We start from the raw sequence: 24,300 nt of genomic DNA on the forward strand, positions 1-24,300 counted from the left end.
TTTGGGGTCCAGTATGGGGACATCTCTATTGCCTGAAACATTATTCTCTTCCCTCCCTATCCCTTTACCTCTAATGTAATAAATTCATTGATTATAATGTCATCACATCCTTTACCTTTTCTTTAAATCATTTATAAGTTTTAAATCATTTGGTCTATGTGATTATGTATTTTATGTCTAACTCCTCCACTGGACTACAAACTTCAAAAAACCAGGAAAATGTTTTATTTTCTTCAGACCTGTATCCTCAGTGCCACATAGTACCTGAGACATACAGTCATTCAAGTATTGAATGAATGAAGAATGAACGAATAAATGGTGCTAATGAGACAGACATACAGTAAATAACGGCTATTCATGTCACCACAAAAAGGCATGCCACTGGTGACAAAGAATATTTTGAATGGGTTAGAACAAGTTCATTCATTACATGAACTGGAATCATAACTCACAGTTTATGAACATTTAAACATTTTTTTCTTTATACCAAACATTTTTTCTTTATACCAAAAAATATCTACCCAACTTTTTCTAATACTATTTCATAAAACAAATTAGACTATAATTTTACCCAAATACTATGAAACTGTATAAATCCTACCTTTTTTAAACTGCATATTTCAGATTCTTGTTTTTTATTTAAAGCCGAAAGTCTTTTGTTTAACTGTATTGCTTCCTGTACTACAACATGAAAAACATTTAGAAAAATATTATATTCAACACCCATTTTAAGGAAAGTATCACTAAAATGGACAGGGAAAATAGCCTTAATGCAATGTATGTAATTATTATTGAATTTAAATAATACTAAAATGCCATTTAGTATTACCAGTAGCAGATAAGTTCAATTTATCCATTATAAACAAGCCCATTTAATCACTCCCTATTAAATATATGTTTAATAAGATAGTACCTACCATTTTGTTCTAACTTTTCATGATTCTCTTTTACCAATCCAAATTGACCTGTTATTGTGCCATAATATTTCTCAATTTCGTTCAGTTGCTTCTGATGATCTTCTTTAGCCAGAAGATGTAACTGGACTTTTTGTTCCTATTTTGAAGTTATTTAAAATGCTATAAATATATAACACACATATATACAGCATGTACACACACATATATTTAAACATACATAAAAATTGTTTTTAATAAATTTTGTTATGAAATAGGCCATGAAAAAGCGCTGAATACACCATAGGGAGGAAATGTTAAGGAGATATTTCTAAACCTATGTAAAATTAAAGCCTTTTTTGTCTCGTAACAAAATAGTCTTTTAAATTTCTACTGCCCTTGTTTACAATTTCTTTTTAAAAACCAACTAGCTTTAGGGGCGCCTGGGTAGCGCAGTCGTTAAGCGTCTGCCTTCGGCTCAGGGAGTGATCCCGGCGTTCCGGGATCGAGTCCCACATCTGGCTCCTCGGCTGAGAGCCTGCTTCTTCCTCTCCCTCTCCCCTGCTGTGTTCCCTCTCTCGCTGGCTGTCTCTCTGTCACATAAATAAATTTAAAAAAAAAATCTTTAAAAAAAATAATAAAAAAATAAAAACCAACTAGCTTCAGGCACGCCTGGGTGGCTCAGTCAATTAAGTGTCTGCCTTTGGCTCTGGTAATGATCCCAACGTCCTGGGATCAAGTCCCACTTCAGGCTCCCTGCTCATTGGGGAGCCTGCTTCTCCCTCTGCCTGCTGCTCATGCTCTCTCATTCTCTCTGGCAAAGAAATAAATAAAATCTTTAAAAAAAAAATCAACTAGTTTCATTTATAGAAAGTTAATTAGTTCAAGCCAGCACTAAGAAAAATCACGGGAATATTAAAGCAATACTTGATAATTTAGGAAAGAAATTATTTCCTCTAATTTGGGGGCACAATTATGAGTGTAGTATTGAAACTCAAGTAATTTTTCTGATTTTAATGAGTATAGCCCCTTCTCATTGCATTAAAAAATTGAATTATGAAGATAATATCTATCAGAGACAGGGAAGCAATACAGTAATAGCAGAAAGTCTACTTAGGCTGAGAAACATAATTGGTAAAAACTGGACCCAACGTATATTTTAATATGGGCCTTCACTGCTATTGGCTAAAGCAGCTTGTTTTGTCATACTTAGAAATTTGACCTTAAATTTTAAAAAGAAATATTATGTTAATAAAATCAGTAACTTTTTTTAAAGGTTTTGATCTTGACTTGGCATTGGTAGAATCACTGATTGGTTTCACAACTTTCATTCATTTTTGCCACACACTTCAGCATCCGTAATGAGCAGTGATAAAGAACAGTGTGAGTCCATTCGCTGGCACTAATTGTTTTCTGAATGAATTGTTGTCCTGTGGAGTTGCAACAATGTAAATTTGTTAGATTTACCTGGCCTGTATCTGTTTCCGTTATCCAATATTATCACAATTTCAAGTATTTACTTAAAGTATTTCTTCCTCATTACAATCTAGTAGAATTGAAATTCACATGCTCTATTCTCCTCTAGTCAAGTGAAGGGCGTATTACTCAAAATAAACCAACTGATTTCTACCTTTTTAGAATTTGCAACTTGAACAAAATGACTATGAAACTAAATAATGTCAGTAGTGACTCTATCCAGACTGATGAGACTTCTTTCCTGGGTTCCTACATCCTGCTTCACAAACTCTGGAATTACCCTGGTCTTTGCTCATTCTTGAACCCATTCTTCACTCAGATTGATTCTCAGTGCCTCCACTAAATTTCCCTTTGCATAAATTAAACAGAGCCAGTTTCTACTGCTTAAAACCAAAGTACAGGCAAATATTGCAAAGTAGTCAAAAATTAATCTGCCTGTGTTTAAATACTGTCTCTGTAATTTAGTTGCTGTGTGACTTTGCAGAAATTATCCACTGTATCTTTAAAATAAAAGTTCTAAAAGTATCTCCCTTATAGCGTTGTTCTGAGGATAAAATGAATTAATACACATAAAACGCAAAGAACAGATGCTTGCCACAGAACAAGTACAATATGTTGTCATTATTATTCCTTAAGTGATAAAATTACCTTCAATAGTTTTAACTAATTTTATTTAGAAAAAGAAAAGCCTTAATATTAAGAAAGAATACACATTACAATTTAAATTGTACCTAACTATATTCTCCTGGCAAATTTGATGATAATGTTAACTTTTTCTTTTTTTAAAGAATTTATTTATTTGACAGAGAGAGAGAAGCGAGAGAGGGACCACAAGCAGGGGGAGCTGGAGAGGGAGAAGCAGTCTCCCCACTGAGCAGGGTGCCCAACACAGGGCTGGATCCCAGGACGCTGGGATCTTGACCTAAGCCTAAAGCAGACGCCTAATGACTAAGACACACAGGCGTCCCCAACAGTCTTAAGTTTTTCGAAGATTTTAATGATTTTAAGCAAAGTGATAATATTGTTAGTAATGATCACAATGGATTAATTGAAAGTTTCTCACATACTTTTATGGGCTTTTCAAATTCACAACTTAGTCCTTTGAATTAATCATGTAATAGTTACAAACACAAACAAGCTGACAATTGTACTTACCCTGAAGATCTTATGTCTACCTGGGTAGTTACTATTCTCAAAAACTAAACAATGAAAAATAATGAACCATATTCCATTCCACTAAAATACCACTTAATTCTTCAATCTAGAGAATTATACTTGCTTTCAGCAGATGTGTAGAAACCTAACACAATTTCACTTAAATTAGTCTAAAGGCATTGCTTCAATCCAAGGAATTTTTTTAGTTTTTAATTCCAGTTAGCTAACGTACAGTCTAATATTAGTTTTAGGTGTACAATATAGTGATTCAACAATTCCACACATAATCTGATGCTAATCATGACAAGCACACTCCTAAATCCTCATCACTATTTCACTCATCCCCCCACCCACCTTCCCGATAAATCATCAGGTCTCTATATTTAAAAGTATGTTTCTTGGTTTATCTCCTTTTTAACTTGGCTCATTTGCTTTCTTAAGTTCCACATATCAGTGAGATGATACAGTATTTGTCTTTCTCTGACTTATTATGCTCAACATTATAACTTCTAGCTCATCCATGTCATTGCAAAAGGCAAGATTTCATTCTTTTTTATAGCTGAATAATATTCCATAGTATGTGGAATATTTTACATATAGATAAAGAATATCTCACATCTTCTTTATCCACCTATTGATGGACACAGGCTGCTTCCATAGCTCGGCTATTGTAAATAATGCTGCTATAAACATAGGGATGCATGTACCTCTTAGAATTAGTGTTTTTGTATTTTTTGGGTAAATACCCAATACTGTGATTTCTGGATCATACAGTTCCTTTTAATCTTTGAGGAAACTCCATACTGTTTTCCACAGTGGCTGCATCAGTTTGCGTTCCCACCAACAGTGCATGAGTGTTCTTTTTTCCACATCCTCCCCAACACTTGTTGTTTCTTGTGTTTTTGATTTTAGCCATTCTAACACGTGTGAGGTGATATCTCATTATAGTTTTGATTGGCATTTCCTTGATAGTCCGTGGTGTTGAGCATCTTTTCATGTGTCTGTCGGCCATCTGTATGTCTTCTTTGGAGAAATGTCTTTCTTCTCTTCTGGCCCATTTTTTAATTGGATTATTTGTTTTTGGGGCATTGAGTTTTATAAGTTCTTCNAATTTTTTGGAAAGTAACCTTTTATTAGGTATGTCGTTTGCAAATATCTTCTCCTATTCCATAAGCTGCCTTTTAGTTTTGTTTCCTTTGCTGTGCAGAAACTTTATTTTGATGTAATCCCAATAGTTTATTTTTGCTTTTATTTCCCTTGCTTTGGGTGACATATCTAGAAAAATATTGCCACAGCTTATGTCAGAGACATTATTGCCTGTGTTCCCTTCTAGGATTTTTATGCTTTCAGGTCTCACATTTAGGTCTTTAATCTATTTTGAGTTTATTTTTGTGTATGGTGTAAGAAAGTGGTCCTGTTTTCCCAACACCATTTGTTGAAGAGACTGTCAACAGTTGGATATTCTTTCCTGCTTTGTTGAAGATTAATTGACCATGTAGTCGTGGGTTTATTTCTGTGTTTTCTATTCTGTTCCATTGATCTGTGTTTCTATTTTTATACTGGTACCATACTGTTTTCATTACTACAGCTTTGTAATATAACTTGAAGTCCAGAATTGTGATGCCTCCAGCAGTTTGCTTTTCTTTTTCAAAATTGCTTGGCTATTCAGGGTCTTTTGTGGTTCCACACAAGTTTTAGAATTGTTGGTTCTAGTTCTGCGAAAAATGCTGTTGGTATTTTGATAGGGATTGCACTGAATGTGTAGATTGCTTTGGATAGTACAGACATTTTAACAATATTTGTTCTTCCAGTCCAGGAGCATAGAACTTCTCTGTGTCTTTCCATTTCTTTGTGTCATCTTCAATTTCATTCATCAGTGTTTTATAGTTTTCAGAATATAGGTCTTTCAACCTTTTTGATTACTTTTTTTTCCTAGGTATCTTATTTTTTGTGCAATTGTAAATGGAATTGTTTTCTAGTTTCTCTTTCTGCTGCTTCATTATGGGTGTATAGAAATATGACAAGTTTTGCACATTGATTTTGTATCCTGAGACTTTACTGAATTAATTTGTCAGTTCTAGTAGTTTTTGGTGGAGTCTTTTGGGTTTTCTTTTTCTTTTCTTTAGTAATCTTTACACCCAACATGGGGCTCGAACTTACAACCCTGAGATCAAGAGTCACATGGTCTTCCAACTGAGCCAGTCACGTGTCCCTCAGGTTTTCTGTATATAGTATCATGTCATCTGCAAGTAGTACCTTGCTCAGCTTCTTACTCTCCACAGTAGATTTCTCTCCTTCTCACTGGGATCCTCTTTTCCTCATTCAGGCCTGATACCCTGTTCTGGAATGCTGCCACCATGACCTCTTCATCCCTTTCCTATGGACACCTACCCTGCCCTATCCTGCCCCATGGACTTAGGACTGAATTGTTTAGGAAGGGGAAAAGGTTAAATATTTTTAAACATAGTTTTGAGGGATTTTATTCCCCAAAAGCATAAAGCCAGTTAATGGAAACACCCTCACAGACACACCCAGAAATAATGTTTAATCTGGGCACCTTTTGTTCTAGTCAAGTTGCCACATAAAATTAAATATTACAGTAACAAATAATAAATTCAGGATTGGAGTGAAAGTATTCTGAAGTTTGTTTTCCTCTTATTTTTCTAGATGACTTCTTACCCTTTTACTTTTCTTTTNTATTTCTCCTCTGTCGTTTGTGATTTTATTTGAATACTCTTTTTCTCCTGATAAATATAGCTAGAGATGTATCAACTTTGTTGATTTTTTCATAGAACAAGTTCCTGGTTTCATTGATCTGTTCTACCGTTTTTTTTTTTTAGTTTCTAGATCATTTATTTCTAATCTTTATTTTTTCCTTCATTCTGCTGGTTTTAGGTTTTGTCGTTGTTCTTTTTCTAGCTCCTTTAGGTGTAAGGTTAAGTTGTTTGAGATTTTTCTTAGTAGTCTTATATTGCTACACACTTCCCTATTTGAACCGCTTTTGCTGCACCCAAAACTTTTGGACTGTTGTGTTTTCATTTTTATCTGTTCCCATGTACTTTTTTATTTCTTATTTCCTGGTTGACCCATTCATTATTTAGTACCATGGTATTTAACCTCCATATATTTGTGGTCTCCAATTTTTTTTCTTGTGGTTGACTTCCAGTTTCATAGCATTGTGGTCAAGGAATTTTTCAATTTTTCAGCTTTGATCAATTTTTATGTAGCCTTTATGAGAATACTGTCCACTACATATTAATATAGGCCTCTTTAACCTTTCAGTTAAAAAATGGTAAATATAATAGGCTGTCAATGCCTGTAAAGATGAATAATCCTGATAACTAAAACTGTAGTAAAGATTAAAGTGATTTAATTGGTTTTCTCTACATAGAGCTCTATACACATTGGAATAATTTGTGATATACTCTTATTCCAACATCCTTTGTTCAAAGCCAAAGTCAATTCAAGTAAAATGAAGTTTCATTTGTTTGCATGACATAATTCTGATTTTCAAATACATTAACCAATTCAATGGCCATGATATTATAAAGACTTTCAAATTACATGGGCACACATAGCTCATTAGCCCATACAGGCCCATATGGGACTGTTCATATATGAACCTACTTGGCCGCTCTGATTTCGTCTTGATAATAAGATGAAGAGGCTAGTTGTCAAGTGTGCCACTAACTGCATGTCAGAAAATAGCTTACATTCTTTGGGAAGCAACAACAAAAACGGATTGGTATCACTTGCCTGAGAAACCCAAGAACATTTTAAATAATAATATAAATAACTTTATAGCGTTGTTATTAAAACTTTAATATTGCATACTATATCATAGTAAAGATAATTTTATTAAGATGACTAAGAAATAGTTAAGTACATACTGTTTTTGTTCTTTTTACCTCTGTGAATTGGTTCAAGCTATTTTCTTCTTTTACAAAATTTTGCTAATAAATGCAAAGACTCTATCCACAGAAAATGTTAGGATTCATTGCTTTCCAAATACAAACTTAAATTTTAACAAACAATCCATGAAAAACAAGATTAGAGGAAAAGAAGACAGTATCTGCATAATTAAAAGTGAAGTGTACAGGCACATGTGTGTGCACATGTGCGTGATCTAAAGATTATATTAAAGCTTTGAGGCATTTAAAATAGGAATAATTTTTAAATAGTATTTACAAACAACTTTTTACAATTACATTTACTAATAAAAGGTATAGCTGCTCATTTCCTCTTATCTCCATATGGAGACCAATTTGAAAATCTTTGGGAATAAAATTAATTTCCCTTAAAATAATTAATTCATTAAAGTAAATTTTAGAGAAAAAGATAAAAACTCAAAAAGAAACTTCATACATTCTTCAAATCTATTTTGCAACTTACCTTTCAATTTCTTCAATATAACCCCGAAATAAATCTATGGGGTTATAAAACTCACTTTTTAAAAAACCTATGGCATCTTTCTTAAGATATTTTTACCTTTTTTAGTCATAAAGATAAGACATACAATACTTCAAAAACCAACTTAAAGTTATACAAATACTTTGTATGTACAGATACAAATTAACTTTATAATTATGAAGATTATTTCCAGACAAGTCTTTATTCTAAAAACTTTCTACTATGAAAGGAAAAAATGTGGTAATTTTAAATCGTATGAAACCTTCATATTCAAACTTTATTTTAATTTGATAAAGAAAAATAAATCTTCTGTCTTTTCTCTAGAAGAAAGTGATATACAAAAAAATAAACTGTAACTAAGAAATGGCTGAACTAAGAAATGGTTGGATTTGTTTTTACTTCANACATTCTTCAAATCTATTTTGCAACTTACCTTTCAATTTCTTCAATATATCCCCGAAATAAATCTATGGGGTTATAAAACTCACTTTTTAAAAAACCTATGGCATCTTTCTTAAGATATTTTTACCTTTTTTAGTCATAAAGATAAGACATACAATACTTCAAAAACCAACTTAAAGTTATACAAATACTTTGTATGTACAGATACAAATTAACTTTATAATTATGAAGATTATTTCCAGACAAGTCTTTATTCTAAAAACTTTCTACTATGAAAGGAAAAAATGTGGTAATTTTAAATCGTATGAAACCTTCATATTCAAACTTTATTTTAATTTGATAAAGAAAAATAAATCTTCTGTCTTTTCTCTAGAAGAAAGTGATATACAAAAAAATAAACTGTAACTAAGAAATGGCTGAACTAAGAAATGGTTGGATTTGTTAATTAAGTCCTATCAGCTACTCATTACAAAACATAGTCACCTAATACAGTAATGATGAGAACACAATAGGAAAGATTTTCATCAATCACCAAATCACAATAGTTAATTTGATGTTCTTTGGTTTATTTTTATTTTTTATTTTTTTGCATTCCTTCTACTGGTAATGATCAATGTGATCATTTGCTCAATAGAAGGTTAGGGTACTTTTAGAGCTAGGTGAATCCTTCAATTCATAATTGTGTTAATTTATCTAGAGACATATTACCACCTTTACACAAAAATCAGCTTACTGAATTCCCAAAAGACAGAAATTTACTAATAATTAAGGGCTCACCTATAGGAGATCATGAACTTCTTTACAATTAACAGTATTAAGAAAATACTGTTTTTTATTTTTTTTAATTTTTTTTTAAAGATTTTATTTATTTACTTGACAGAGATAGAGACAGCCAGCGAGAGAGGGAACACAAGCAGGGGGAGTGGGAGAGGAAGAAGCAGGCTCATAGCACAGGAGCCTGATGTGGGGCTCGATCCCAGAACGCCGGGATCACGCCCTGAGCCGAAGGCAGACGCTTAACCGCTGTGCCACCCAGGCGCCCCAGAAAATACTGTTTTTTAAATTATTTCTTTTTGGACACTTAACTTTATCAGTTGCTTCCCAAAATCCTGCCTTGACACAAATGACCATTTTATTTCCTGTCTTGCCCATAGAATTAAGTTCCATAAAAGAAAAATGATTTGCATAAAATAAGGTTAACTTAATTACCAAATACAGTACTTTGAATAAAGGTCATTTGAATGATATAGGAATAATATAAAAAGAATAATGTAAGAATGTTTAGAAAAAAAGATTATTTTTAAATCTTAAATCAATTATCTAAAACACATTTAATGTGTTTAGAATGGGCATAAAATATTAATTGTACATATCAGTATATAAATTATTTTAATGCAAAATTTAATGCTTTGAATTGTCAGAAAAAAATGTCACTATAACTCAAATATCGTTTTAGAAGGTTCTTAAGAGGTTGTCATTCACATTAACAAAATACTCAGAAGTGACTAAAACCTTGTTTTCATTTTTTCTAAGACTATAAGTATCTGATGAAATTTTAAAGTGGAATAAAATAAAACACATTTTATGTCGCTTTTGATCTTTAACTTGTAGCCTTATCTCCCAGGTCGGAGGGCACATTATTCAATTTCACTATATTTTGTGTAAAACCACTGTAGCGTTGAAGATGACTTTCAGTACAAATGTCATGGTACTTAAAGCTAAACCAGAATCTAGTTTTTCAGCTTCTTAATTAAAATCATAGTTTAAAATAGTCTGACAATATTATCTTTAGTCTTTCCAGTTGAACAGCGACAGAATTTTCACATCTTTTATCCAATCAAGCTTAGCAATCTAAGGCTCTTTTATTTTCTAACGCACCAAAAACAATTTCAAGAAGCAAAACAGTTACTTTATTTTTCTGTAGTTAATAAGAAGTGGTCTCTCGTTTCTTACTTCTCATACATACAATACATAAACTTCACTCAAAAATTACTTTTACTTGTCTTACAGTCTGCTCCAAAGAAGGAATATTGAAATAGCATAAGTCCACACGAAAAGCCCTCAGAAGATTTAAGTGGATATGGGAGAATTTTGCTCAATCAAAAATACAGGAAAAAAAATTCTTCTGAATTAAATAGGGATAGGAAGAGAGAATATCAAAGTAAATATTCCATAAAATATTATGCTGTAAAAATGTAAATATTAATTTTTAATATACTATAGAAGAGGAAGGCACAACAATCACTTGTTGAATGATAAAGAATGAGTACCATATCCCAAGTGACATATTCAAATGCAACTTTGTATTATTTTAATTTTTCAGGCAATCAATAATAGCTACATGTTTGCATAAATACCTAGAAAAGATAATAATAGGTTTTGTTGTTCTTATTTCCTTGTTCTTTGATATTAAAATAAGACCTCTATCAATAATCTGGGAACTGGGTTAAATTTATTTTATAATATATAAACACCATGCAATCCAGAAATAAATTTGTGAAGTAAATTCATTTAAGCCATATTTGAAATTGTAATTCAGTCCTTTAAAGGGAATATTAATATCCAGTTTCAACTTTCTTTAATGTAAGTGCCACATTTATATTGACAAAGATACTACACCCATTATGTGCTAATCTGGGGAGTGGGTGTATATTTTGTAATCTCCTTACCATTTCACTTATTTTCTTCTGTAAAGAATATTTAGAAACCTTGAAAAAACAAAGAGAAAATTCATCATAATTCTGCACTTATCTGTTACAAATTCCTCCTGATATTAAAATTGTATGCTATAAAATGTGGTGTTTATTTCCTATGTGCTATTTTTTCCTTGGGACATTTTTTTCAAGATGGTATTTACAATAACTTTCTTGTGTATAACAAAAACAATATACTCATTAATTATTCAACACATATTTATGGAGCACCTACCGTCACTTTCCTTAGGATTCTGGGATACAGCACTGAACTAAACAAATCCCTGCCGATTAGAAGCTTTCTGTCTAGTGAGGGTAGTGGTAGACAGACAATAAAATATAGGTAAAAAGTACAAAGGCTAGAGAGTGACACTACTATGAAGGAAAATAAAGCAAGCAGGATAGCAAGAGCAGTCCAGGAGAGTTTGCTACTTAGTATCAGCTCCTCATTGAAGAAAATTTGGTAAAATGGAAAAGCATAGGGAAAAAAGTTTTAAACAAATCATCTCACAACCCAGAAATGACAATCATTAATACTTTGGTACTTCTGGTTATTTTTCTATGCATTTATACTTTAAAAGAGAGCCAGTGGGGAGTGTAATAACATATGTACTATTTTGTGACCCATTTTTACTTAATATAAAACAAGCACCTTTCTATGACAAATGGATCCATAATGCAACTTTTTAATGGTTACACAGTATTCCACTGTTTACCTTAATACCATTACCAAATCTCTCTCATTTTTGTAGGTTTACCAGTTTGCAGTTTTATGACACTATTGTGAAATAAACATGCTTGTACCAAGAACTTGTAGCTACTCATTTTAGCAGAATAAATTCCAAGAAGCAAAATTCCTAGTATTTGTTCCTTTTCGTAGACTTTTAAAAATTCTTACATAGTCCTCTAGAGTGGCTGACCAAGTTAAACTCCAACCAGCTGTGGATGAGTGCTCATTTTCTTAAACTGTTTTTGTTAAATTTTAAGCAAAAATAATTACTTCACGTTTCCTATGAAATCAATCTAGCATACAGCCTTGAATAAGCTGATAATTTTACTTCATTTTTGTGGAATAGGTCATATGTGTTTTATTTCTTCAACAAATATTAAATACATACCATAAGTAAAATATTAATATACACATTAGGAGTATAATACTGAGCCAAAAAAAAAAAACCCCTGTCCAGATTAAATTCTGGGGATTGTAGAAAATAAGCAATATAAATAAGCTCAAATATACAGTCTATTAAATATTGATAAGCACTAAAGAAAAATAAATCAAGGAAGGAGATTACATAAGATGCTCAAGAAAATCCTTTCTGAGATGGCATCTTTTGAGTCAAGACTTGATAGGAGTGAGGAAGATAATTTCAGCAACTGCAAAGACCGCAAGGTAGGAGGACATGTGGAGGGTTTAAAGAACAACAAGAAAGAGTAACTGGAGCTTCTTGCAGACGTGTGTCTGCCCTTGTTTCATGGGCTTTCCTCATAGCATGACCCCCAAACACCAGTATTCGATCCTGCCTCAAACAAAGAAACTGAGACTGCCTCCTGCCCCCAAGCCAAGAGGTGACATCAACCTCTCAGCACCTGCCGAAGGGAGAAACAGAAAGGCAAGAAGCAACTGAACATATTGATGAAGTACAAGATGAAATAGACAGACTTAATGAACAAGCCAATGAGGAGAGATTCTGAAAGTAGAACAGAAATATAACAAACTCCACCAACCATTTTTTCAAAGATTGGAACTGATTGCCAAAATCCCAAATGTTGGGGTAACAACATTTGTCAACCATCCACAAGTGTCTGTACTGCTTGGGAAGGAAGATGAAGAGGCACTGCATTATTTGACAAGAGTTGAAGTGACATAATTTGACGATATTAAATCAGGTTACAGAATAGATTTTTATTTTGATGAAAACCCTTACTGCGAAAATAAAGTTCTCTCCAAAGAATTTCATCTGCGTGAGAGTGGTGATTCATCTTCAAAGTCCACTGAAATCAAATGGAAATCTGGAAAGGATTTGACAAAACGTTCAAGTCAAACAAAGAATAAAGCCAGCAGGAAGAGACAGCCTGAGGAACTGGAGAGCTTCTTCCGGTTTACTGGCCATTCTGATGCAGGTGCAGATGAGTCAGGAGAGGTCATCAAAGATGATATTTGGCCAAATCCATCACAGTACTTGGTTCCTGATATGGATGATGAAGAAGAGGAAGGAGAAGAAGAAGAAGATGATGATGATGATGATGATGAAGGATTGGAAGATATTGATGAGGAAGGTGAAGAAGATGAAGATGATGATGAGGGGGAGGAAGAAGGGAATGAAGGAGAAGATGACTAATGAAACACTGACGGATTCCACCCTTCCTTTTTGAATTTTCTCCAGTTCCTGAGAGCAAGCTACAGTCTTTCTTCTCCCCCTCCTCTTGTGCTTATTTGCCCTGTTTTTTGAAGTCTCTTTTCTCTCCCTTTATCCCATGGTTCTTAACTTACTTTGGGGGGAAATACCTTGAGCAGAATACACTGGGAAAATAATCTCTCCCCCTTTCTGTTCCAAATTCATTTTTATTCCTTCCTGTCACAACAAAAATTTTATGGAATCAACACCCCTGTGCTCTGTGGGAAAAAATAAAAATCTTCTGCTCTCTTAGCTCTGCTGGAAACTAGAGGGTGTAGGCCCCTGTGTAGTAGTGCACAGAATTCTAGCTTTTTTCCATCCTTTCTCTGTATACTGGGCTCAGAGATTACACTGTGTCTCTATGTGAATATGGAGAGTTAGCACTTACCAACATGTATCTGTCTACTTTCTGTTGTTTAAAAAAAACCAAACTTTAAAAAATGGGGTTATAGAACGTCAGCAAAAGGTAAGTTTGAGAGGTTTGGGTAGGTTAAGTGGACATTTTGACAACATGTCTTCTCCTTTGGCACATTTAATTTTGATGTTTAATGACATCCTGGAGTTAAAGTTGACACTTTAAAAATAAAATTCTCTCCTAATGATGACCTGAACCCTGCCACTCGATGGGAGAATCAGCAGAAACTGTAGGATCTTATTTGGAATTGATATTCTCTACTATAATTTTGTTCCTGTTTATTTTAAATATCTTTTTGTTTCACTGGAAAGATGATGCTCAGTTTTAAATGTTAAAAGTGTACAAGTTGCTTTGTTACAATAAATTAAATGTGTACACATATACAAAAGAACAAGAAAGCCAATGTGGCTGGAAGGAAACAAGCAAGGGGAAGAACAGCAATAGAGGAGTTCAGAGAAAAGGAGGCAAGGGGGTCAAATCACTGTCTGTCTTATAATGCATGATATAGATTTAGGTTTTAGGTTTGTTTTTATTTTAAGATTTTATTTATTTATTTGACAGAGAGAGAGCACAAGCAGGGGGAGCAGCAAGCAGAGGCAGAGGGAGAAGCAGGCTTCCCACTGAGCAGGGAGCCCAACGTGGGGCTTGATCCCAGGACCCTGGGATCATGACCTGAGCTGAAGGCAGATGCTTAACCGACCGAGCCACTCAGGCGCCCTAGATTTAGGTTTTCACACTGACTGAGACAGGAAGACATTGAAAATTCCAAGCACGAGTGTAACATAGCCTGACTTACTTTTTTTAAAGGATCACTCTGTTAACACTAATAGGGAACACAGGTGGAAGCAGGAAAACCACTTAATAAGCTACTGCCATAATCCATATGAAAGAGGAATGAAAGAGGACTAGGGTTTTAATAATGAATGTAGTGAGAAGTGGTCAGATTCTGGATATACTCTGAGGAGAATGCTGAAAAAAATTGCAACAGGAATAAAGGAAGCTAAAATTAGTGAGGAAAGAAAAGACAAAGACGTTTTCAGGAGGGGGATATTTTCTAAAGCAAAAAAATCATGTTCATGGTTTTGAATATATCAAATTTCATGTCAATCCAGGCAGGATTTGGGGCTGGAGATATATATTTGAAAGTCCTTTGCAGCACATAGATCCATTCTGAAAGACACGAGATGGTATGAGATCAGAGTATTGTTTAAAGCATACAGACAAAAAGAAAAGTAAAAGGGTAAGAAGTCATCTAGAAAAATAAGAGGAAAACAAACTTCAGAATACTTTCACTCCAATCCTGAATTTATTATTTGTTACTGTAATATTTAATTTTATGTGGCAACTTGACTAGAACAAAAGGTGCCCAGATTAAACATTATTTCTGGGTGTGTCTGTGAGGGTGTTTCCATTAACTGGATTTATGCTTTTGGGGAATAAAATCCCTCAAAACTATGTTTAAAAATATTTAACCTTTTCCCCTTCCTAAACAATTCAGTCCTAAGTCCATGGGGCAGGATAGGGCAGGGTAGGTGTCCATAGGAAAGGGATGAAGAGGTCATGGTGGCAGCATTCCAGAACAGGGTATCAGGCCTGAATGAGGAAAAGAGGATCCCAGTGAGAAGGAGAGAAATCTACTGTGGAGAGTAAGAAGCTGAGCAAGGTACTACTTGCAGATGACATGATACTATATACAGAAAACCTGAGGGACACGTGACTGGCTCAGTTGGAAGACCATGTGACTCTTGATCTCAGGGTTGTAAGTTCGAGCCCCATGTTGGGTGTAAAGATTACTAAAGAAAAGAAAAAGAAAACCCAAAAGACTCCACCAAAAACTACTAGAACTGACAAATTAATTCAGTAAAGTCTCAGGATACAAAATCAATGTGCAAAACTTGTCATATTTCTATACACCCATAATGAAGCAGCAGAAAGAGAAACTAGAAAACAATTCCATTTACAATTGCACAAAAAATAAGATACCTAGGAAAAAAAAGTAATCAAAAAGGTTGAAAGACCTATATTCTGAAAACTATAAAACACTGATGAATGAAATTGAAGATGACACAAAGAAATGGAAAGACACAGAGAAGTTCTATGCTCCTGGACTGGAAGAACAAATATTGTTAAAATGTCTGTGCTATCCAAAGCAATCTATACATTCAGTGCAATCCCTATCAAAATACCAACAGCATTTTTCGCAGAACTAGAACCAACAATTCTAAAACTTGTGTGGAACCACAAAAGACCCTGAATAGCCAAGCAATTTTGAAAAAGAAAAGCAAACTGCTGGAGGCATCACAATTCTGGACTTCAAGTTATATTACAAAGCTGTAGTAATGAAAACAGTATGGTACCAGTATAAAAATAGAAACACAGATCAATGGAACAGAATAGAAAACCCAGAAATAAACCCACGACTACATGGTCAATTAATCTTCAACAAAGCAGGAAAGAATATCCAACTGTTGACAGTCTCTTCATCAAATGGTGTTGGGAAAACAGGACCACTTTCTTACACCATACACAAAAATAAACTCAAAATGGATTAAAGACCTAAATGTGAGACCTGAAAGCATAAAAATCCTAGAAGGGAACACAGGCAATAATGTCTCTGACATAAGCTGTGGCAATATTTTTCTAGATATGTCACCCAAAGCAAGGGAAATAAAAGCAAAAATAAACTATTGGGATTACATCAAAATAAAGTTTCTGCACAGCAAAGGAAACAAAACTAAAAGGCAGCTTATGGAATAGGAGAAGATATTTGCAAACGACATACCTAATAAAAGGTTACTTTCCAAAATATATGAAGAACTTATAAAACTCAACGCCCCAAAAACAAATAATCCAATTAAAAAATGGGCAGAAGACAAGAAAGACATTTCTCCAAAGAAAACATACAGATGGCCAACAGACACATGAAAAGATGCTCAACACCACAGACTATCAAGGAAATGCCAATCAAAACTATAATGAGATATCACCTCACACCTGTTAGAATGGCTAAAATAAAAAACACAAAAAAACAACAAGTGTTGGGGAGGATGTAGAGAAAAGAGAACATTCGTGCACTGTTGGTGGGAATGCAAACTGGTGCAGCCACCGTGGAAAACAGAATGGAGGTTCCTCAAAAGTTAAAAAGAGAACTACCCTATGATCCAATAATTGCTCTACTGGGTGTTTACCCCAAAAATACAAAAGCACTAGTTCAAAGGGATATATGCACCCCTATGTTTATAGCAGCATTATTTATAATAGTCAAACTATGGAAGCAGCCCAAGTGTCCATCGACTGATGAATGGATAAAGAAGATGTGGGGTGTGTGTGTGTGTGTGTGTGTGTATAATGGAATATCATTCAGCTATAAAAAAGAATGAAATCTTGCCATTTGCAACGACATAGTTGGAGCCAGAGTGTATAATGCTAAGCAGAATAAGTCAGAGAAAAATAAATACCATAAAATCTTTATATGTGAAATTTAAGAAACAAAACAAACAAGCAAAGTTTGAAGAGAAAGAGAGAGAGAGAGGCAAACCAAGAAACAGACTCTTAACTATAGAGAATAAACTGATGGTTACTAGAGGGGAGGTGGATGGGGAGATGGTGATGTGATTAATAGATGACTGTGATTAAGGAGTGCATCTGTCATAAAGAGCACTGAGTGAGGCATGAAATTGCTGAATCACCATATTGTACACCTGAAACTAATAACACTGTATGTTAACTATACTGGAATTAAAATTTAAAAAGAAGTGGAATAAGGTGAGGAGGCAACCCTGAAAAAGAGCAACCCAGTTCACGGTGTCAGAGTCCAAGCAGGGAAAAGAGGGCATTCATATTAGGAAAGAAAGCATGGCAAAATGGTAAACTGGTTTTATACAGGGTAGTTTATCAAAGAAGTACATATATTAAGGATAAAGAATGTCACATTTCTCACTGTAAGAGGAAAAAAATGTATAAACACATTAAGGAAAAAAACTAAAATTAACCTCAGGGTTTTATATTGAAACTGGGGGTAATGTGAATTCATGGTTTTTGATATACATAGGTTGTTAGGGAAATAAACATTATAAATTATAAATAAACATAAATTATACTTGTGTGTATGTAAATACGTAGATCTCTGTTCACCAAGAAAGTCTAAGAGCAGTGATGTATCAATAGTAATGAGCACAATAGTGCCCAGATCTTTGCTTCTACATACCATTTTCCATGGAGAATGGAGAAATGATTCATTCCAGTGCAAGGTCATCATTACAAAATGATCCTGGCACATTTTGCTTTTATCTAAAAGCAGGAAAATGCTGAAAGAATGAAGACATACCCAAAGGACTCAGTAATCAGCTTTATGGACTCTCACTAGCCAAATCAAGGATAATTTGAGCAACAAAATAAATGATAGTCATAGATTTTAATCCATTGAAAAAAACAAACTCTGAGTCTATACTGATATAAACAAATAAATGAATATAGTAAAAGTCTGGTGAGAAACAAAATATTTACATAATTTCAATTTCAAAGTATCTCCTTACAAAATACTCTGATTACAAAGGGGAAAAGAGTACGTTTTCTTTTTTCTTTTTTAAAGATTTTATTTATTTGACAGAGAGAGACAGCCAGTGAGAGAGGGAACACAAGCAGGGGAAGTGGGAGAGGAAGAAGCAGGCTCCCAGTGCAGGAGTCTGATGCGGGGCTTGATTCTAGAACGCCAGTATCACGCCCTGAGCCAAAGGCAGACGCTTAACAACTGAGCCACCCAGGTACCCCAAGAGTACATTTTCAATGGAGAAATTTGTCAGATACTACCTTAATCAAATGATCAAAGTGGATATCACCAATAGTGAAAATGAAATCATGAACCATCTGATAGGATTCAATTAAAAGAACAAGACATTTCTTCTGTAATATTACTGCCAAAGATATACAACTAATTCTAATCATGAGGAAATCATTATAAACAGACATTGAGGGACATTCTACAAAATAACTGGTATGTAATCTTTAAGAGCAAAGTCATAAAAATTACTCAAAGACTGAGGAACTAGTCTAGATAAAAGAGATTAAAGAGATAAGACAAATAAACGCACCACAAGATTCCAAACTGGATCTTTTTGCTATAAAACACCTTATTAAGATAACTAGTAAAACCTTACTGGAGCATGAGAATCAGATTATAATTATGTATCAATGTTAACTTACTGATGTTGATGGTGTTGTTATGCTTTTGTAGGAGAACATCCTTGATTGTAGGAAAGATAAACTATAGTTTTGGAGGTAGTAGGGTATCAGAGTAGCATACTACTCTTAAATCATTCAGGAAAAAATAAGTTCTTTATATTGTATTTCCAACATCGCTGTAAGTTTATGATTCTCCAAACTACAAAAGTATCCAAATGCCTAAAAATTCCTCAAGGATAAATTTACAACACACTACAGGAATTTAATTCCCTTTTGTCACTGTGGTTAAGGCCTAATAAAATTATGTTTCAACGGTACAAACAATACATTATGTATTAAATATGCCCTCAGTTCTGCAGGAGTAATTACTATCTTAATTTATAAATTCAGTAAGTTTAAAATTTAGTGAAATAATATTACGTCATAGAACTATAGAGCTGAAAATCTGACAGGTCATTCATTAGTCCCAATCCAACTTTTACCATCTTCTATCTATGCTCTCTTATTCATGCCTCTACTGGGTGGCTGAATGAAGACCTCTCCCCAAATTCCTTACTCCTGACATCCAGAGTAATGCACTTATGTTACTGGTTAATAAAGTAAGTGATCTTGTTTGGGAAATTCTTTTTTTTTATTGTTTGGGAAATTCTAATGTTTTCAATTTCTTTTCCCTTTTATCTGAAGGGAAATTGAGGCTCAGGAAGACAAAGTGCCTTACCACAGGATCATGTAATAAATCATTAATAGGAAAAAACAATTTACTTAAAACCTATAGATAGAAAAATCAACAAAATCAGGAAAATATTGTGCAAAAATAAATTCAATACAGAAATATAAATAATTTTTAAAAGAACCCTCCCCAAAATGTAGAGCTGAAGAATGCAATGAATGAAATAAAAAAAAATGCTAGAGAGAGCTTTAAGGCCACTTTTTATTGAATAGAAGAACCAGTGAACTCGAAGACAGATCATTTGAAATTATTCAATCAGAGAAAGAAAACAAGTGAAGGAGGGTGAAGAAAGCCTAAAAAATTTATAAAACAGCATCAAAGGAATCAATATAAGCATTGGGGTGTCCCAGAAGGAGAAAAGACAAAGGGGCAGAAGAAAGCTTATTCAAAGAAATAATGGCTGAAAACTTTCCAAATCTTGGGAGGGAAATGGACATCCAGACTCATGAGATTCAGAGGACTACAAACAGAATGAACCAAAAGAAGAATATGCCAAGACACATTATAATCAAGTTGTCAAGTCAAGGAAAAAAGAGACTTTTGAGAGTAGCAAAAGAAATGCAGTTTGTCAAATGTAAGGGAACTCCAATAAGATTATCTGAAGACTTCTCAGCAGACCTTGCAGGCCAGAAGAGAGTAGGATGATATATTCTAAGTATCAAAAGAAAAATCTGCCAACCAAGACTACTATACCTAGCAAAACTATCATTTAAAAGATGAAGGAGAGAGAAAAATCTTTCCCAAACAAAAACTAAGGGAATCCACTACCATATGACTTGCCTTATAAAAAATAATGAAGGAAGTTCTTCAAATTGAAACAAAAACATGCCAAACAACAATGCAAGAGCATATGAAAGTATAATTCTCATTTGTAAAGTATAGAGACAAACATAGAGAAATTCAAGACTGAATCAGTAGTACATAATTTACTTTTAACCCTTATATAAAAGTTTAGAAATAAAAATGTATTAATGAATACACAATATAAAAAGATGCAAACACTGGCTATGAGAACACAAAGTTGAGGAGGCAAAGTGTAGTGCTTTTGTATGCAATTAAAGTTACTATCAACTTAAAATAGTTATAACTACAAGATATTTTATGCAAGACTTCAGATAACCATAAAGAGAAAAACCTATAATACATACACAAAAGATAAAGAAAAAAAATCAGAGAAAATCACTACAAAAACATCAATAAAAAAGGCAGACAAGAGATGCACAAAACTACCACAAAACAGACAGAAAACAATTTACAAAATGACAACAGTAATTCCACACCTATCAATAATTACTATAAATGTAAATGTATTAAACTTACCAACCAAAAGGCACAGAGTGACAGGATAAAAAAAAACAAAATCAAGTGATACACAGGTGTTCCCACTTATCTGTGGTTTCACTTTGGATGGTTTCAATTACCCACGGTCAACTGCAATTTGGAAGCAGATGGTTCCTCTCCTGATGTGTCATCAAGAGGTTAATAGGAGCCTAACACTACATCACTCACCTCACTTCATCTCATCACATAGGCATTTTATCATCTCACAGCATCACAAGAAGAGAAGAAGGGTGAGTTTTTTTTTTTAAAAAAGATTTATTTATTTGAGAGAGAAAGAGAGCAGGGGGAGAGGGAGAGAATCTTCAAGCAGACTCTCTGCTGAGTGTGGAGCCTGATGTGGGGCTCGATGTCACAACGCTGAGATCATGACCAGAGCCGAAATCAAAAGTCGGATGCTTAACTGACTGAGCCACCCAGGTGCCCTGAAGGGTTAGTTTAGTATAATAAGATATTTTAAGAGAGAGAGAAAAAAAAGAAAAAGAGAAATCACGTTCACATGACATTTATTATAATATATTGTTTATAATTGTTTTATTACTAGTTATTGTTAATCTCTTACTGTGCTTAATTTACTTTATCATAGGTATTTATGTATAGGAAATAAGCAGTATATTTAGAGTTCAGTACTACCCATGGTTTCAGGCATCCAAGGGGGTCTTGAAACATACTCCCCATTGATAAAGGGGGACTACTGTACTATCTACAAGAGACTCACTTTAGATTTAAGGACACAAATAGGCTGAAAGTACAGAGATGAAAGAGATATACCAGATAGTAACCAAAAATAAAGCACATGTGACTATATTTATATCGGACAAAATATCCTTCAGGTCAAAAATCTGTCTGTGGAGACAAAAAAGTCATTATATAATGCAAAGAAGTCAGTTCAACAGGAAGCTATAACAGCTGCTTATGCACCCAACATCAGAGCACCTAAATATATAAAGCAAATACCAACAGATCTGAAGGGAGAAATTGACAGAAATACAGTAATAGTAGGAGACTTTAATACCTCACTTAAATAATGTACAAAACATCCAGACGAAAATCTACCAAGCATTTAATCTTTAAACCTCACTATGGATGAGGTCCTCAAATGGACCTAACAGATATACACAGAACTTTTCACCCTACAGCAGAAGAATACATGTTCTTCTCAAGTACACATGAAACATTCTCCAGGATAGATCATGTTAGGTCACAAAACAAGTCTTTGCAAATTTAAGATCAAAATCATTCCAAATATCTTTTGCGACTACAATGGAAACAAGAAAACAGTAAGAAAACAGGAAAATTCATATGTATATAGAAATTAAACAACACTCTTGACTAATCACTGTATCCATAAAGGGGGAATTTAAAAGTATCTTGAGACACATAAAAACAATGATACAACATAACAAAACTTATGGGATGCAGCAAAAGCAGTACTAATGGGTAATTTGATAATGATAAATGCCTACACTAAAAAAGAGAAATATTTCAAATAAACAATCTAATTTACATCTCAAAGAACTAGGAAAAAAGATAAACTAATCCCAAAATCAGCAAAAGGAAATAATAAAGATTAGAACAGAAATAAATAATAAAAAGAAAAACAATAGAAAAAAATCAACAAAACTAAAAGTTATTTTTTTGGAAGGACAAATGAAATCTACTAACCCTTAGCTAGACTAACAAAAAGAGAGAAGATTCAAATCAATAAAGTCAGAAATGGAAGGAGACATTACAGTGATGCCTCAGAAATAAAAAGAAACAACTATACACCAACAAACTGGATAACCTGGAAGAATGGATAAATTCTTAGAAACACAAAACCTGTCAAAACTGAAGAAAGATGACATGGAAAGTCTGAACATACCCATCACAAATAAGGAAATTGAATCAGTAATTAAAAACCTCCCAAGGAAGAAAATCCCCAAACCAGATGGCTTCATGGATAAATTCTCCTAAATCTTTAAGGAATTAATATCCCAATCCTTAAATTCTTCCAAAATACAGAAGAGGAAGAAACACTTCCAAACTCATTTTATGAGGCCAGTATCACTCTGATACCAAAGTCTGAAAAAGACAATACAAGGAAAGAAATCTACAGACCAATATCCCTGATGAACATAGATGCAAAAGTCTTCAATGAAATTCTAGCAAACCAAATTCAACAGTATGCTAAAGGTTCATACATTGTGACCAAATGGGATTTATCCTTGGGCTCCAAGATGGTCTGGCATATGCATATCAATCAATGTCATACATCACATTAACAGAATTTAAAAATCCATATGTTCATCTCATAGATGTAGGAAGTGTATCTGACAAAATTTAACATCCATTCATGATAAAAACTCTCAACAAAAGAGGTACACAAGGTAACTTACCTCAACACAATAAAGGCCTTATATAAAAAGCCCACAGTAAACATCACCACCAATTCAGTAGAAGGCACGGATACTCATTCTTACCACTTTCTTCAACACAGTGCTGAAAGTCCTAGCCAGAGTAATTAGACAAGAAAAAGAAATAAAAGGCTTCCAAATCAGAAAGAAGTAAAATTTTCTGTTTGGAGATGACTTGATCAGATATGTAGAAAACCCTAAAGACTCAACAAAAACACTGTCAGAACTAATAAATGAATATATTAAAGTTGCAGATACAAAACCAACACACAAAAATCAGCCATATTTCTATACACAAACAACAAACTATCCAAAAAGGAAATTAAGAAAACAATCCCATTCACAACAACTAAAAAAAAATATGTAGGAATAAATTTAATCAAAGAGGTAAATTATTTGTACACTGAATATTATAAAACATTGATGAAGGAAATTTTAAAAGACAGGTAAGTGGAAAGATATCCTGTGTTCATGGATAGAAGGATATTGTAAAGATGTATATATTATCCAAAGTGATCTACCAATTCAATGCAATCTATCAAAATCACAATGTGAATCTCTACAGAAATAGAAAAAAAAGCCTACAATTCATACAGAACCATGAAGACCCCCTAAGACCAGAATAGCTAAAGTAAACTTGAGCAACATGAACAAAGTTACAGGCATCATGCTTCCTGATTTCAAAATATATTTCAGAGTTGCTGTGATCAAAACAGTATGCTATTGGTATAAAAACAGAGATAGTGGTTAATGGATCAGACGAGAGAGACCAGAAATCCAGGCAACTACAGCTAACTGATCTTTAACAAGGG

The 24,300-nt window shown here is 33.7% G+C and overlaps 1 protein-coding gene and 1 pseudogene across 1 annotated transcript in view; one reads left to right on the forward strand and one right to left on the reverse strand.

Annotated features, from left to right (window-relative positions):
• The window catches only part of CCDC73 (coiled-coil domain containing 73), a 149,222-nt gene that overhangs the window by 53,161 nt on the left and 71,761 nt on the right, over positions 1–24,300 (reverse strand). The window contains exons 7-9 of the mRNA XM_034644803.1: positions 11,006–11,044; positions 918–1,053; positions 602–681 (exon numbers count right to left, since the gene is read on the reverse strand). Of these exons, the coding sequence (XP_034500694.1) occupies positions 602–681; positions 918–1,053; positions 11,006–11,044 (255 nt within the window). The remainder of the gene's footprint in view (positions 1–601; positions 682–917; positions 1,054–11,005; positions 11,045–24,300) is intronic.
• Positions 12,523–13,371, forward strand: LOC105236852 (annotated as a pseudogene).

Source organism: Ailuropoda melanoleuca, chromosome 16 (assembly GCF_002007445.2).
Source record: "Ailuropoda melanoleuca isolate Jingjing chromosome 16, ASM200744v2, whole genome shotgun sequence".
Taxonomy (NCBI): Eukaryota; Metazoa; Chordata; class Mammalia; order Carnivora; family Ursidae; genus Ailuropoda; species Ailuropoda melanoleuca.